The following is a 16,271-nucleotide window of genomic DNA, read 5'->3' as shown; positions in this document are numbered from 1 at the left end:
ATGAGGCCAACATCATCCTAATCCAAAAACCAGATAAAGATACTACAAAGAAAGAAAATTACAAGCCAATATCCCTGATGAACATAGATGCTAATATATTCAGGTTTTTAATCGAAATGGTTTTAGTTTTTGCCCATAGAGTATGATGTTGGCTGTAGGTCTGTCATAAATGGCCTTTATTATATTGAGGTATGATCCGTCTATTTGCTAAAATACTAGCAAACTGAATCCAGCAATATATTAAAAAGATCATACATCATGACCAAGTGGGAATTATTCCGGGGATGCAAGGTTGGTACAACATTTGCAAATCAATAAATGTGATACATCACATAAACAAAATGAAGGACAAAAATCATATGATCATATCAATAGATGCAGAAAAAGCATTTGACAAAACCCAGCACACATTTTTGATAAAAATTCCCAACAAAGCGGGAATAGAGGGATCATACCTCAACATAATAAAGGCCATTTATGACAGACCTACAGCCAACATCATACTCAATGGGCAAAAACTAAAACCATTTCCCTTAAAAACAGGAACAAGACAGAGATGTCCACTTTCACCACTCTTATTCAACATAGTACTGGAAGTCCTTGCCATAGCCATCAAACAAAAAGAAAACATAAAATGTATCCAAATTGGAAAGGAGGAAGTAAAACTGTCATTATTTGCAGATGACATGATATTGTACATAGAAAACTCTAAAGACTCCATCAAAGTATTACTAGATTTGATAAATGAATTTGGAAAGGTAGTTGGATACAAAATCAACATCCGGAAATCAATGGCAATTTTATACACCAACAATGAACTTTCAGAGAGAGAAACTACAAAAACAGTAGCATTTACAATTGCAGCTAAAAAGATAAGATACCTAGGAATAAACTTAACCAAGGATGTAAAAGACCAGTACTCGGAAAAGTACATGACACTGAAAAAAGAAATAGAGGAAGATTTAAACAAGTGGAAGAATATACCATGCTCATGGACTGGAAGAATTAATACCATTAAAATGTCCACACTACCCAAAGCAATTTATAAATTCAATGCAATTCCTATTAAAATACTGACAGCATATTTCACAGACCTAGAACAAACATTTCAAAAATTTATATGGAACCAAAAAGGACCCCAAATAGCTGCAACCATCTTGAGAAAAAAGAACAAAGTGGGAGGGATCACATTACCAGACTCAAACTGTATTACAAAGCCACTGTAATCAAAACAGCCCGGTATTGGTACAACAACAGGCATACAGATCAATGGAACACAACAGTGTCCCCAGAAATAGACCCACGCCATTATGGTCAGTTAATATTTGACAAAGAAGGCAAGAGTATCCAAAGGAGTAAGGACAGTCTCTTCAATAAGTGGTGCTGGGAAAATTGGACAGATACATGCAAAAGAATGAAGCTAGACCAGCAACTTTCACCATACACAAAAATAAACTCAAAATGGATAAAAGACTTAAATGTAAGTCACAAAACCATAAAAATCCTGGAAGGAAACATAGGCAGTGAAGTCACAGACATCCCACATAGTGGAATTTTCACTGATACATCTCCTAGGGCAAGACAAACAAAAGAAAAAATAAACATATGGGACTACATCAAACTAAAAAGCTTCTGCACAGCAAAAGAAAACAGCCTCAAAATACAAAGGAAACCCACGGTCTGGGAAAACATATTTGCCAAGGATGTATCTGATAAGGGGCTAATTTCCAAAGTGTACAAAGAACTCATAGCACTCAGCAAGAGGAAGACAAACAACCCAGTTAAGAAATGGGCAAAAGACCTGAATAGACACTTGTCCAAAGAGGACACACAGATGGCCAAGAGACATATGAACAAATGCTCAATGTCCATAATCATCAGAGAGATGGAAATTAAAACCACAATGAGCCAGGCCAGGTGTGGCTCAGCATTTGAGCATCAACCTAGGATCCAGGCGATTGGGGTTAGATTCCCAGTCAGGGCACATGCCCGGGTTGTGGGCTGGATCAATGATGAGTCATTGATGTTTCTTTCTCTCTCTCCCTCTCTTTTCCTCTCTCTGAAATCAATAAATATATATATAAAAAAACAAAAAACACACAATGAGGTACCACGTCACACCTTCAGAATGGCTGCCATCAACAAATCAACAAACGACTTCTGCTGGCGAGGGTGTGGAGAAAGGGGAAACCTAGTCCACTGCTGGTGGGAATGCAGACTGGTGCAGCCACTATGGAAAACAGTAGGGAGGTTCCTCAAAAAATTAGAAATGGAACTGCCTGATGGACCCAGTGATTCCACTCCTAGGAATGTATTCTAAGAATCCTGAAACATTAATCAGTAAGAATATATGTACCCTGATGTTCATAGCAGCACAGTTTACAATAGCCAAGATCTGGAAACAGCCCAAGTGCCCATTAGTAGATTAGTGCATAAAAAAGCTGTGGGACATTTACACCATGGAATACTACACAGCTGTAAAGAAGAATCTCATAACTTTGGGACAGTATGGATGGACCTGGAGAATATTATGCTAAGTGAAATAAGCCAGGCAGCAAAAGACAAACATCACATGATCTCCCTTATACATGGAATCTAAAGAACTTAAGAAACTGATGAACAGAATAGATTCAATGACATGGAAGCATAGATTAGGCTGACAAATGTCAGAGGGATGGAGGAGGGCGGGTGGGTGGAGGGGGAGAGAGTAACCAAAGAATTTATATGCATATATACACAACCCAAGGACAGGGACAATGGTGGGGAGAGGGACTGGGGAGGGGGATGGGACAGGGTGGAAGGGGTCATTGGGGAGAAAAAGGGACATTTGTGATATTTTAAACAAAAATAAAATAAATAAATAAAAAACAATATGAAAGGAAAAACAGGCATACAGTTATAAGGAATGAAATGGTATTAAATATATATCGATCAATAATCACTTTAAGTGTAAATGACTTGAATGCTTGAATTAAAAGACAAAGGGTAGCTGATTGAATAACAACACAAGACTTATATATATACTGTCTACATGAGACCCAGCTAGGATTGAAAGAAATATGGAGACTGACAGTAAACGGATGGTAAAAGATAGTTCATGCACACGGGAAAAAAAGCTGGGGTAGCAATACTTGTATCTGACATAATCGACTTTAAAACAAAGGCTATAATATGAGGCAAAAGGGACACTACATAGTGATAAAGGGATCAACCCAATGAGAGGATATAACCCTTGCAAACATTTATTCACAAACATAGGAGTTCCTAAATACATAAAGCAGATCTTGATGGATATAAAGGGAGAATCCACAGCAATGCAGTCACAGGTGGAGATTTTAACACCCCAATTCACATAAGTGGATAGATCTTCCAGAAAGAAAATCAACAAGGAGACACCCATATTAAATGACACACTAAACCATATGGATTGAATTGATATTTTCAGAGCATTTATCCTCAAAGAAGCAAATATACTTCAAGTGCACAGAGAATATTTTCTACAATAAATGGAATGTTGGAGCACAAAACAAGTTTCAATAAATTTATGGAAACTGAAATCATATCAAGAATTTTCTCAGATTATCTTTTAGTATTATACACTAAATTAACTTTTTTAGTGTATAGTACTAAAAGTTAACCGCAAAATAAACTGAAAAACACACAAACATATGGAGGCTGAATAACACCCAACTGCGCTGGCTGGGTTGCTCATTTTGTTAGAGCACAGTCATGTACACAAAAAGGGTGAGGGTTCGATTCCCTATCAGGACACATACCTAGGTTGTAGGTTCAATCCCTGGTGTGGGCACATATGGGAGGCAGCTGATGGATGTTTCTCTCTCTCTCTCTCTCTAAAAAAACAATGAAAACGTATCCTCAGATGAAGATTTTAAAAAATGAAGTAGCATTTAACTAAACTATCAATGGGTTAACAATTAGATCAAGAAAGAAATTGAAAGGTACCTTGAGACAAATGAAAATGCAAACACAACCCAAAATCTACTAAATACACCAAAAGCAGTCCTAAGATGGAAATTCATATACCAGTGTTCCTCAAAAAATAAGAAAAAGTTCTAATAAACTATCTAACCTTATGCCTAAAGGAATGAGAAAATAAACAAACAATGCCCAAATCGAGTAGAAGGAAGAAAATAATAAGACCATAGTGGAAATAAACAAAATAAAAATTAAAAAAATAATACAAAAGATCAATAAACCTAGATCTGGTTCTTTGAAAAAATAAACAAGATTGATAAACCTTTAACCAGATTCATCAAGATAAAGAGGACTCAAATACATAAAAGCAGGAATGAAAGAGTAGGAACTGACACCAAAGAAATACAAGGGATTATCAGAAAAGATTATAAACAACTATATTTCAACAAATTAGATAATCTGGAAGAGATCGATAAATTTCTAGAAATACACAATCTTCTAAAAGTGTACAAAAAGAAATAGGAAATCTGAATAGACTGATTACAGCTAATGAAATAAAAGTTTTAATAATTAAAAAAAAAAAAAAAAGCTTCCAACAAACAAAAGTCCTGAACATGATGGCACAGATAAATTTTACCAAATATTCAAAGAAGAACTGAAGGTAATCCTTCTCAAACTATTCCAAAAAATTTAAGAGGATGGAAGACTCCCAAACTTATTTTATGAGGACAACATTACCCTAATTTCAAAACCAGATAAATACACTAAAAAGAAAGAAAATTATACAACAATATCCCTGATGAACATAGATATAGAAATCTTCAACAAAATATTAGCGAACTGAATTCAGCAATACATTAAAAAGGTCATACATGATGATTAAGTGAACTTTATTCCTGGGATACAAGGTTGGTCCAATATCCGCAAATTCATTTACCTGACACACAAAAACATAAACAAAATGAAAGATAAAACTATATGATCATATGAAGAGATGCAGAAAAAAATTTGACACAATCCATAACCCACTCAAGATAAAAACTTTCAGCAAAGTAAGAACAGATGGAACATATCACAACATAATAAAGGCCACATATGACAAACACACAGCTAACATCATACTCAATGAAGAAAAATTGCTATAGTTTCCCTTAAGATCAGGAACAAGACAGGGATGTCCACCTTCCCCACTCTTATTCAACACAGTGCTGGAAGTCCTAGCCATAGCCATCAGGCAGTAAGAAAAAGTGAAAGGTAACCAAATTGGGAAGGAAGAAGCAAAACTGTCAGTATTTGCTGATGACAAGTTACTGTGTATAGACAACCCTAAAGATTCCACCAAAAAACTACTAGAACTGACAAATGAGTTCAGTAAAGTAGCCAGACATATGATAAATATCCAGAAATCAGTTGCACTTTTATGTGCCAATAATGAACTATCAGAAAGGCAAACTACAAAACAATCCCACATATAATTGAATCAAAAACTACCTAAGAATAAATGTAACCAAAGAGGTAAAAGACCTGCGCTTGGAAAATTACAAGACACTGAAGAAAGAAACTGAAGAAGATACAAATAAATGGAAGCATATACCATGCTCATGGATAGGAAGAATTAACATCTTCAAAATATCCATACTACCCAAAGTGATCTATAGATTCAACGTAATTCCTATCAAGATACCAATGGTGTTTTACAGAAGTAGAACAAATAAGCCAAAATTTTATATGGAACCACAAAAGACCCTGAATAGTCACAGCAATTGAGAGAAAAACAAACAAGGTTGGAGGTATCATGTAACCTGATTTCAAACTATACCACAAGCCTATAGCAATCAAAACAGCATGGTAATGGCATAAAAACAAAGCTATAGATCAATGGAACAGAATAGAACGTCCAGAAAGAAATCAACACCTATATGGTACATTAATATTTGACAAAGGAGGAGAGATCAGTCAGTGGAGTAAAGACAGTGTATTCAATAAATGGTGTTGGGTAAATTCCACAGATACTTCCAAAAAATGAAAGTAGACCACCTTCTTACAACATATACAAGAATAAACTCAAAATGGATTATTAACTTAAATGTAAGATTCAAAACCATAAAACTCCTAGAAGAAAAGAGGCAATAAAACCTGAAACATTTCTCTTAGTAATATTTTTTTGCTGATATATCACCTGAACATGGCAAAGACAAAAAAATAAACAAATGGGACTACATCAAACAAAAAAGTTTTAACACAGCAAAGAAAAATATGAACAAAATAAAAAGACAACACACTGATGGGAAAACATATTTGACAATAATATATCTGGTAAGGGGGTTATTATTCAAAATTTATAAAAAACGAATATAACTCAAAACCAAAAGTACAAACTATCCCATTAAAAATGGACAGAGGACCTGAACAGACACTTCTCTAAAGAGGACACACTGATGGACAACAGACATATGAAAAGATGCTTAACATCACTAATCATCAGAGAGATGCAAATTAAAACCACAATGAGATATCCCCTCACACCTGTCAGAATGTCCATCACCAATAAATCAACAAGCAGGAAGTGTTGAGAAGGATTTGGGAAAAGGGAACACTTTTGCACTTTTGGTGGGAAGGCAGATTGGTGCGGTCATTGTGGAAAACATTATGGAGTTTCTTCAAGAAATTACAAAGGGCACTGCCTTATGACTCAGTGATTCCACTTCTAGGTATGTGTCTGAGGAAACCCAAAACTTGAATTCAAAACAATCTATGCACCTCTGTGTTCACTGCCGTATTATTTACAATCCTCAAGCTATGGAAGCAACTCAAGTGCCCATCAATAGATGAGTGGATGAAAAAGCAATGGCATATTCCTCAGTCATAAAAAGAAATCTTAGCATAGAGTGAAATCTTACCATGTGTGAGAGAGCATGGCTGGACCTAGAGGGGATTATGCTAAGTGGAATGAGTCAGTCAGAGAAATACAAATACCACATGATTTCATTTTGCAAAGCGTATGATTTTCTAACCATTATGCTGCACACCTGAGAATAATACAAAATAATATTGAATGTAAAGTTTTATTGGAAAAAATAAGAAGTAAATAATAAAGAAGAGGGGGAAAAAGGACTGGAACGGGCAGACAGCTTTCAGAAAGCCATGAAGATATTAATAGTACTATTCTTTTAGGATGTGAGCTTCTAAAATGTTTGCCAATAACCATCAGAGAAATACATTTCAAATTATCACAGAGATTACTACAACAATAACATATGAAGGCCTACTGATTAGTGAAGTATATCAATTGTTATAGCAAATGTGCATAGAAAATTGAATGTACTTCTATGCCTCATTCAGTTCTCTGCACAATGGAACCTTTAAAAATATTTCTTAATATGTAAACTTTATGGGGGCAACTGAGGTATTGGAAAATGGTTAGAAAGTTCACCAAAACCTTTCCAACTCACATGTCCTTGAGTGTGATGCCCTGGTGGATTCGGCAGAAGTGCAAATTCCATACAGCCCGGTCTTTCAAATACTTGGCAGCAAGAAGAATGGCTCCCAGAACAATTCTTCTCCAGTTCGTGGGGCAAATGTCGATCTCAGCATACACTGTAAGTCGTTCTAAGTAAATCTGCAAAAGTAGAACACTGGTCTTTGATTCTAGTTCAGTTTAGCTGCTGCGGTAAGAACTGTTAGGAATGACAGATTTCATCTGTTTCTGACACGCCTTTTACTCTTAGGTTCTACAGAGGCTGCTGGGCCAGCCAAAGCCAGAGGCCAAGTCACAGCTGCAAACCAAATACTTTTGTTGCCTACTTTGCCCATGTGAATTCCCCGCCCATTTTTCGGTGACAGGAATGAATGGACACCTTGGCAAAGGGCTTCCTGAAGGAATGTTATTACCATCCCACTGGTAAAGGGCAGCACACCCAGGCCCGGCGCAGATGCCTGAGTGCCTGCCATGCGCGCTGCTTCATACCTGGCTGGTAGTTATGGGGCGATTTTACAGAGCACTTGAGTATGTAAATCCCTGGCAATACTGAGCACATTCGTATCTTCTTTACACAGTGACTACTCCTTTTGTGGCACAAGCTGAAGGAAAAACCTTGTTGTCAAGAGAGCCCCCCAGTGGCTGCTGTGGGTGCAGCAGGACAGGCAGGACAGACAGGAGTGCCTGAGGCAGGTCCGAGCAGCTGTCAAGTATTCCTGGACTTAGTGTCCTTGAAAGAAACACACACGCACACAAAGAACAGTCCTGTTATATCCCCCAAGCTTCACATCTCCATTATCATTTCATGAAATTCATCTCTGTCTCACACAACCAGAAGCTTAGTCAATTCTATTGGTTTCAGGTGGTAACACAGCTGCCAGCGTCTATCCCTGGTCCTCCTCTAAACCTGCCAGGTAGCTGGTGAGGTTTCGTGATTTCTTTCACATAGTGGATGTCTATTCCACAAAGAACTGGGTGAAGTTAACAGCTAAAGAAAGGCTATAGAGGCAAGTGGTGACTTGTTACCTCAAAAGGTGCTTTGCAGTACAGCATGTGTGCCATCGGACAAAAAAAAGAAAGTCCCATTTTGAAGAGTATCTTTACTGTCTGAGGTTATCAGATTGACAGCTCAGATTTACCAAAGGTCTTCAAACTCAACAGTATTTTAAAACACAAGTGGCTATTGAACATTATTTGTTAGTGAAAGTTTCCGACAATCTCCCAAAATTCAGCGCTGTCAGGTATTCTAAGAATGAACCTCCTTACAAGGTTCAACTTTCTACTTTATGGGAATAATTAGAGGCACTTATACAATGTTGGTAACCTCTCAACTTCCCATCACCTTCACTGGCAGATGTGCTATGTGCCACTATTCATTCATTTATACCACTTGCCCCCCCGTGTCAGTGGAATTGAGATTTCTCTTCTCACTGAAACTCTTCTATCAGTGAAGCCGATCTCGTCCCACTCCTGAAGAACACCTCCCACAATTGCCTCTCTCTGAAGAATCCTCTGTCTTCCAGAGATTGCCCCCAATGTGAATGTTTATGTTGTTCCCCTCCCACCCCCCACAACCCCAAGACTGCTTCCTCACGTTGCTCACAGCAAATGCCCTGATGCTCCTTCTCATCTCCCATTCTCTCCTCAACCCACTTTAGTCTGCCCCTGGCACTGACACTCTACTGAAGCTACTATTGCTAAGGCCATCGATGCCTTTGGCATACAAACCAGAGCTCTTCATCCCCCCTCCCCAAGGACTCCCTAACATCATATAGGGCACTGTCACCTAAGTGTTTGGCCAAAACCCGCCAATAAAGTTACCCTGCTCAAATCGATTAGCAATTCTTGTCATCTCCACCTGTCATTGGAAATCAGACTGCTATCTCCTATTTGTCACGTCTCACCTGTGTCACTGTTATTGTTTGCTGACTTCTTGGCCTCCACTTGGACTCCCAGCTACAGTCTCTTCTCCCCATAGCAGCCAGGATGGCCTCTAACTAAGAGCACTTCTCTCCCCTGCTCAATATCAGCCAAAGGATTCCCATCAAACAAATAAAAATGTAACTTCTTCCCATGGCTTGCAAGCTACAAAGCCCTGTAATATAGGACTTGCCCTTCTATGGCCTCATGTCCTACATTCTTTCCTTCATTCCACTCAGAGCACAATGGCCATACCTCACTGTTCCTCAATCACAAAAAACACATTCTCATCTCAGAATCTTGCACTTGTCCCCTCGGCCTGTAAGGACAGAGCTCCTCATCTTCCCAGTCCAGTGAGGTCTCTCCATCCTCAGCACTTAGATCTGTAAGGACTATCACACTAAAGGGAGAAGGCCCCAGGACTGGCTTAGAGTGGTGGCAAAAGGAGAAAATAATAAATAGAAGTCAAGATAAGTGAGGTTCAAGAGAGTGTGTTGAAAATGCTAAATGCTGCCAAGAAGTTGCTCATTCCATAAATGTCCACTGAATATCTACTCATGTCACTCTTCTGTCTTCTATACACTTTTTATTCACATTCTTTTTCTGCATTTGAACAGCTAATCCTAATTCCCTACCTCTAGCTCAGATCCATGCTCTAATTCCATGCATTGGAGTGATTTCTAGAGACCTCCACTCTGCTGTCTCCCAGGTGCATCGAGCTTAACTTGTCTACAAAAGACCCGCCTCCTCCAACCCAGATGCTCTCCCTCCTGTATCACTTGCTCCCCTCATGGGAGCCCCACTCCTGCCTTTCTCCAGCATGGGCTAAGCGCTCCAAGTGGCTGGTAGCTCCATGAAAAGTCCTGCATCTGACCCATTGCCCATTCAGGGGTCTCTATTCAGAAGCACAGGCTGCCTCTCCAAGGTTTGAACTGAATACTAAAGGAGGCGGCACTGACCTAAGGAATCTTTCCCTCCAGGCCAAGCAGCAGACTTTCCCCTTTAGGTTTGCTGGAGCAGGAATTAGTACAATCCCATTACTTCTCACTAGAATAGGACCACCTATTCCAGATGATACAATCTGACCATAGGAATTCTGTATGAATGACACAAAGGTCCTCACACAGCTGTAGCTTAGCAGGCAACTAGAATCCTGGGCAACTTCATGGGCAGGCACAAGAGGACAGCAAGGATGGATGAACACCCATCATCCAAAGAACAGATAATTTAGAGCTCTAGTTTCCAATGAGGACACACATTAGGACTGCCTGGGGAATACAGCCTGGGACTCAGCTTAGGCCTACACTGAATCGGTCACTGCCTGGGGCCCACAAGGTTTTGTTATTGCCAACATCCTGCCCCATCAGCACACCTTGTAGGTGTGCACATGTGTGCACTGCATGTGCACGTCTCGAGGTGTGGAGGGAGAAACCGGAAACCTCTCCTGCTGCCTTTAATAGCAATTCTTTTGGGATGACAAAAGCAAGGGGATTTGAAATTATAATGATTATTAAGCTTAAATGTGTGTATTTCAATTCCTTTGATAGGTTTCCCTTAATAAAGTTCTGAAAGAACTCTTACCAAAGTTGTTATTGAAAATTCAGCTGTTAGCTTTAGGGCATTGAAAAAAGGCCGAATGAATGTATAAATAGATTGGGGATCAGGATTATCATCAAAGTTTTCCTCTGGAACCGCTTCCTGCTGAAAGAAGGAAAAATGCAATGTAAGTATCCACTGAAGATAAACATGAAGTGCTTTCAGGAGACCTATCTCCTACCTGTGCCCACGTGCCCCTGAAAATAATTTTGATTGGGTGACATGTCTTTTAGTCTTTTAAATATAAACAATGAGACCTAAAAAAACAATAGTGATTCAATACCTACACTCATTTAAGATGAATGCAGGCACAACCTCAGAAAAGTTACATGTTCCTTTCCACCTTCCCCATACAGAATTCTATCTAAATGTAAACTATCTTTAGGCTCAAAGGACTTGTTCATCCTCATGTCCTACTTCTCTGCAACCAACTCTGAAAATGTGTTTCCAGTTTCCTGTACCCACAGGGCCCTAAGGCTGTGCCGTGCTAAACAGCAGGCAGCAGTCACATATTGCTCTAGGGCATCAGAAGATGGGAACTGGAAATTTTCTTGTCATTCTAATTAATTCAAAATTTAAATAGTTGTTTAATTTTCTTCATAAAGACCTTCACATATCTGTTAGGTTTATTTACAAATGTTCATATTGTTTGATGCTACCGAAAACTATCTTTTAAAACGAAATACTTTTCTGGAGGGGGCATGTTTACTCACCTTAGCTCACCACCTGTACAAAGCTGAAGCTCAGTTCTTACTGACATATTTCCTATACAACATTCTTTTTGCAAAATAATTAGATACATGAGGTGAGGAATAAAACCAAAAAAAGATAATTTTGACTTCAAGTTGGAGGTAGTAATTTTCTTCTAGTGATTAATTTCAAAGCAAATCATCATGAAATAAACACAATTATAAGGGAAAAAATACAACCTCAATACAACTGATACTTACTGTCAGCGGGTGCAGCCTTTCATCAAAAATGTCCTTGGATCTGTCTCCATCTCTATAAAATAAGAAGGTGATTTTAAAAACCCATCCAGGAATTGCTAATATTTTAGTAACACATGTGCTGGGAATAGAGAGAGAGGTGGAGGGAGAAGCTTAACCTTCTACAGAGTCCCACTAATTCTTCTTAGATTCCGTAAGAAGTTTCTGGCCTCTTTTTACCCAGCACATCCAATTCTGTGAAATCTCCTCCACAGTGAGCAGCCAGAGCTGCCCCTCCAGGCGCTGACCCTCCCTGACAGGCGACGCTGGTCACCCAGACAGACGCGATCCGCTGCCTCGCCCTGGGCCACACAGGAGCGCGTCACCGAGCAGGAGCGGGGCCATTCGTGTGAATACGAGACTCATGTTTCCCAGTTTCGCTTCTCTTGTTAGTTTCCTATATTATTATTATGTGTTTCTTCTTGTCTCTTTTAAATAGTTTGAGTTAAAAACTTGACTTTTTATTTTTAAAATGACCAGTTACTGGTTTTAGAGAGGAAGGGGGAGTGAGGGGAAAAATGCACATGGAAAGGCTGCCTCCTGCACACGCCGAACTGGGGATCGAACCTGAAACCCAGGAACGTGGCCTGATGGAACCGAACCCACAACCTGGGCATGTGCCCTGCCTGGGAATGGAACCTGCCCCCTTGGGGCGATGCTCCAACTGAGCCTCACTGGCCAGGAAAACCAGTCTTTTAAGTTTAATTTTCCACACAGTGGTTCCCCAAATGTGTCTTGCAGGCCTCTGGGGTTCCCCTAGACCACTTTCAGGAGACACATGAGGCCAAAACTGTTTTTATAGAAATCCTAAGGCATTGCCTGCGTCTACACTGACACTGCAATGACTGTATAAAAGAAAAGTCAGTAAAACTGGCTTCTGAGCCTGCGTCCAGGCAGGGGCACCGCCCTGTGCTAGGAGTCACTCTATTCCTCACGGCCACTGGTGGAAAAACAAATTCTGCTTCACTGGAGCACATCCTTGACAAAGCAGTAAGGATGGTGTTATTAAACGCTGATTCTTATTTCTATCTGAGTAAGGGGGAAGTATGCATTAAGCACTTCTGCATACCGAAATGTGGTTGTTGAGGAAAAGCAGTTGTGACTTAGTTGTGAGCTGAACAAGTGACTTTTTCATGGAATAACTTGTTTATTTGACAGTACAACTGTCAGTCTCTCAAAACTGAAGAGTGAGCATGTCACTTCAAGGAAAGTAACTTGTATATATGCTGCCAGTGACACAATTCAAGCTATCAAGCTAAAAATCAAGGCTGGGGAAAACCTGTATCTTTTTTGTGTTAGCTTGACAGCTTTTCAATACTTAAAGGATTTTCAGGGAAGACTGGTGGTGATATGATGCTAACTAACAAAAGTGAGTTTTAATACTGTGTAAAGAAATGTGAACCAATACTTTCCAAATGACCAATGTATTATATTATCATAAAATTATTTACAATAAAAAGATTCATTCAGCATATAAGATATCTGAATGGATATTAATTTAATAGAGACCTTACTGCAAGTTCATGGATATGATTTAAAATTTCATTGAAAATACTTTAAGAAACCAGCATTTGTGAACTTTGGGTACAGTATCAAAGAATATGCACAATTATCTGAAGGCTTTAAAAATACACCCTTTTCTAGCCATACAGCTACATGAGGCATGGTCTTCACATTGTTTCTTCAAAACAAATTATCGAGATGACTGAAGTAATCACAAATGACTGAAGACAGGGTATACATGAGATCAGCTGCCTTCTATTACCAGACATACGGAGACTTGCAAAAATGTAAGTAAACGACACAATTTCCACTCAACGTTTTTGTTGTGCAAAGTAATTTTCCTTTACACAAAATTATGTTAATACTATGGTTCCCAATCAGGGGTGATTTTGTCCCCAGGAAGCATCCCGCCCTGGCTGGAGACATGCTCTGCTGTCCCCGTGTGGAGCGGGGAGAGTGTGCTGCTGGCATCTAGTGAGGACAGGCAGGGATGCTGCCAAACAGCCTACAGCGCACAAGGCAGCCCCCAGAAAAAAGTATTATCCAGCTCAACATTTCAACAGTGCTACAAAAAACCATGGTTCAACATACAAGGGACTCATTTCTAAATTCTCAATTTTAATTTCTAATTTCTAATACAGTAAATATCAGTATAGCCCACATAAACAAATATCCTTTGGGATCAATAGCTTAAGGGTTGAGTCCCAAGACAAAAACGATTCACTTTAATAATGTAATAAAAGCACTCGACAGCTTACTCCAATAATGACTATATTTATTAACTAATACTAAACTTTATATCTTGTAAGTTTATTAGCTAGAATAACAAGACAGGTTTTAAAACTCACCTTTTCTTGATGTGGTAATATATTGCTAATACCAGGCTGTGGAGAGAAAAAAATGGAAGAACTGAGTCCATGTTAGGTCTGAAGACATGTCTTCAAAGGGACTGTGGTGGGGAAGGACCTTCCCAGGGCCCAGTGGCCATGAAATCCTCATTCAGAACAGTTTCTCATGGGCACTTTTTGCCTTGTTGCAGTTCTCTGGCTTTGAGCAAAATTAGGAAAAACAAAATGCTAGGGAATATGCTGTTAGAAGACATGTTGTGGTTGGTTATTTTAATATGTAAGTTATTACACACTTCTCCTGTCATTTCCCCTTCACCATAGAATCTTTGATCCTGTACAAGATAGATCTGTTTGTACACATGCTTAATTTTAAGCCATACAGTAGTTTTTCCACCCACCCATCTTCCATCATTTCCCTAAAGGTAAATAAAATTCTCTATGCCAAACCAAATCATTTAAGAACCTACAAAATCAACAGGTCTAGTTCTCCTAAAACAAGCAGTGCCAACAACACAGCATAACAGTATACAGTGTAATATTAATAACATTTATTTCCAAATTAGTTTTATAGTGTAATATTAATAACATTTATTTCCAAATTAGTTTAAGTGCAATCTTAATGAGCAGATGTACGTCCTCGGGTACTGTGTAAGGTACTGTATTCCTAAGGTATTCGCAGATTCCGTGTAATATGAAACAAAGGAGTACTGTAGATTAAGTTATATGCTTTTCCTCTTTGCTCTCAGTTTCTAAAATGAAGCTCAAAATAACTAAGGGAAAGCAAAATTGAATTTTATAACTAGGTCTATAGAATATGCGCACTTGTAAAAAGGCCTGTAACATTGTTAGTATCTAATGGGTACTTCTATAGGGCTTCAAACAGTTTCATGTTCAAATTGATTTTAAAATCAGAGAATTTGAAGCACATAAGCTGAAAAGAACCAAGGAAGTTGTGATGACATTTAATTCAACAACCCATTTTACAGGTAAGGTAACCAAGGTGAAAACTGACTTGCTCAAGGTCCCGGCAATGGTGAGCAGCAGACTCTCCCTCCTGCCCTCTCACCAGGCAGTGTGCTGCCCAAGCTTGGCTGTAATTGGGATCCTCAGAGGGGCTTTGAAAACCGCCTGGCTCCGCCCTGAGATGCTCTGACTTAACCGGCACTGGGTGTGACTCTGGGTTGCTTTGAAAGCTTCTCAGGTGATTGCAATGTGAACACATGGATTAGGGTTGAAATCAGGATCACCCTGGATGCTTTTCTCCATGTAATGATGCCCCCCATCCTTCCTCAGCTCATCAAAGGCTTGTGAGAGGGAGTGTGCTGGGGGAGGGGACAGGGGCTGCGTGTGTTTAGAGACACACATTTTGAAAAAAGCTGCATCCGTGATTCTAATAAGGCTCCCCCACCCCATTGGGAACAATGCGCTACTGCCCCATAATAAACATCTTTTCAAAACCATTCCTAATAATTTTCTCAGAAAACCTTTATTTTACAAATAGTAAATGTACTGATCATTTTCAAAACCTGATGAGAGCAAATTAAAGCTGACTGTACTTCCAAAAATTAGACTAATTTGATGAAAAAAAGCATAACACCTACTTGTCTGAGCAAGGTTAGTCTTTACTACTACTTTTGATTTATATACTGTAACATCAGAACCTGGGATTCAAAAGAACCTATGGAATGCAGCCAGAGTGGAGTTGTTTTCTTACTCCTGGATGGATCTGTGTCCTGCCTGGATAAAAAGATTAAATGATTATGCCATAGGTGCCAAAGCTCAGGACTTTAGAGAGGGATGGGGCTCAATTTTTGATGAGACACAATTTGACCTCAACTACTGTTATAAGTGAGAGAAGAAAGTTACAGTATTATGATTGTGAACTTGCTGTTTTTAATTAAAGTAGAAGTTACTGAGAATTAGTAAAAAGGCTGGTACAATAGAAACAAAATTAAGTTTATGAACAAACTATGTTTTTAGGGCTGAAAAATAAAATTAGGAATG

The 16,271-nt window shown here is 39.0% G+C and overlaps 1 protein-coding gene across 1 annotated transcript in view; it reads right to left on the bottom strand.

The window, feature by feature from the left end:
* LOC148094339 (cyclin-Y-like protein 1) overlaps positions 1-16,271 on the bottom strand; it is a 46,266-nt gene that overhangs the window by 10,281 nt on the left and 19,714 nt on the right. The window contains exons 5-8 of the mRNA XM_087815773.1: positions 14,268-14,303; positions 11,881-11,932; positions 10,916-11,035; positions 7,389-7,555 (exon numbers count right to left, since the gene is read on the bottom strand). Of these exons, the coding sequence (XP_087671899.1) occupies positions 7,389-7,555; positions 10,916-11,035; positions 11,881-11,932; positions 14,268-14,303 (375 nt within the window). The remainder of the gene's footprint in view (positions 1-7,388; positions 7,556-10,915; positions 11,036-11,880; positions 11,933-14,267; positions 14,304-16,271) is intronic.

The sequence above is a fragment of the Miniopterus natalensis genome, chromosome 1 (genome assembly GCF_054644295.1).
Source record: "Miniopterus natalensis isolate mMinNat1 chromosome 1, mMinNat1.hap1, whole genome shotgun sequence".
NCBI lineage: Eukaryota > Metazoa > Chordata > Mammalia > Chiroptera > Miniopteridae > Miniopterus > Miniopterus natalensis.
This window is presented reverse-complemented; position numbering and strand designations above follow the sequence as displayed.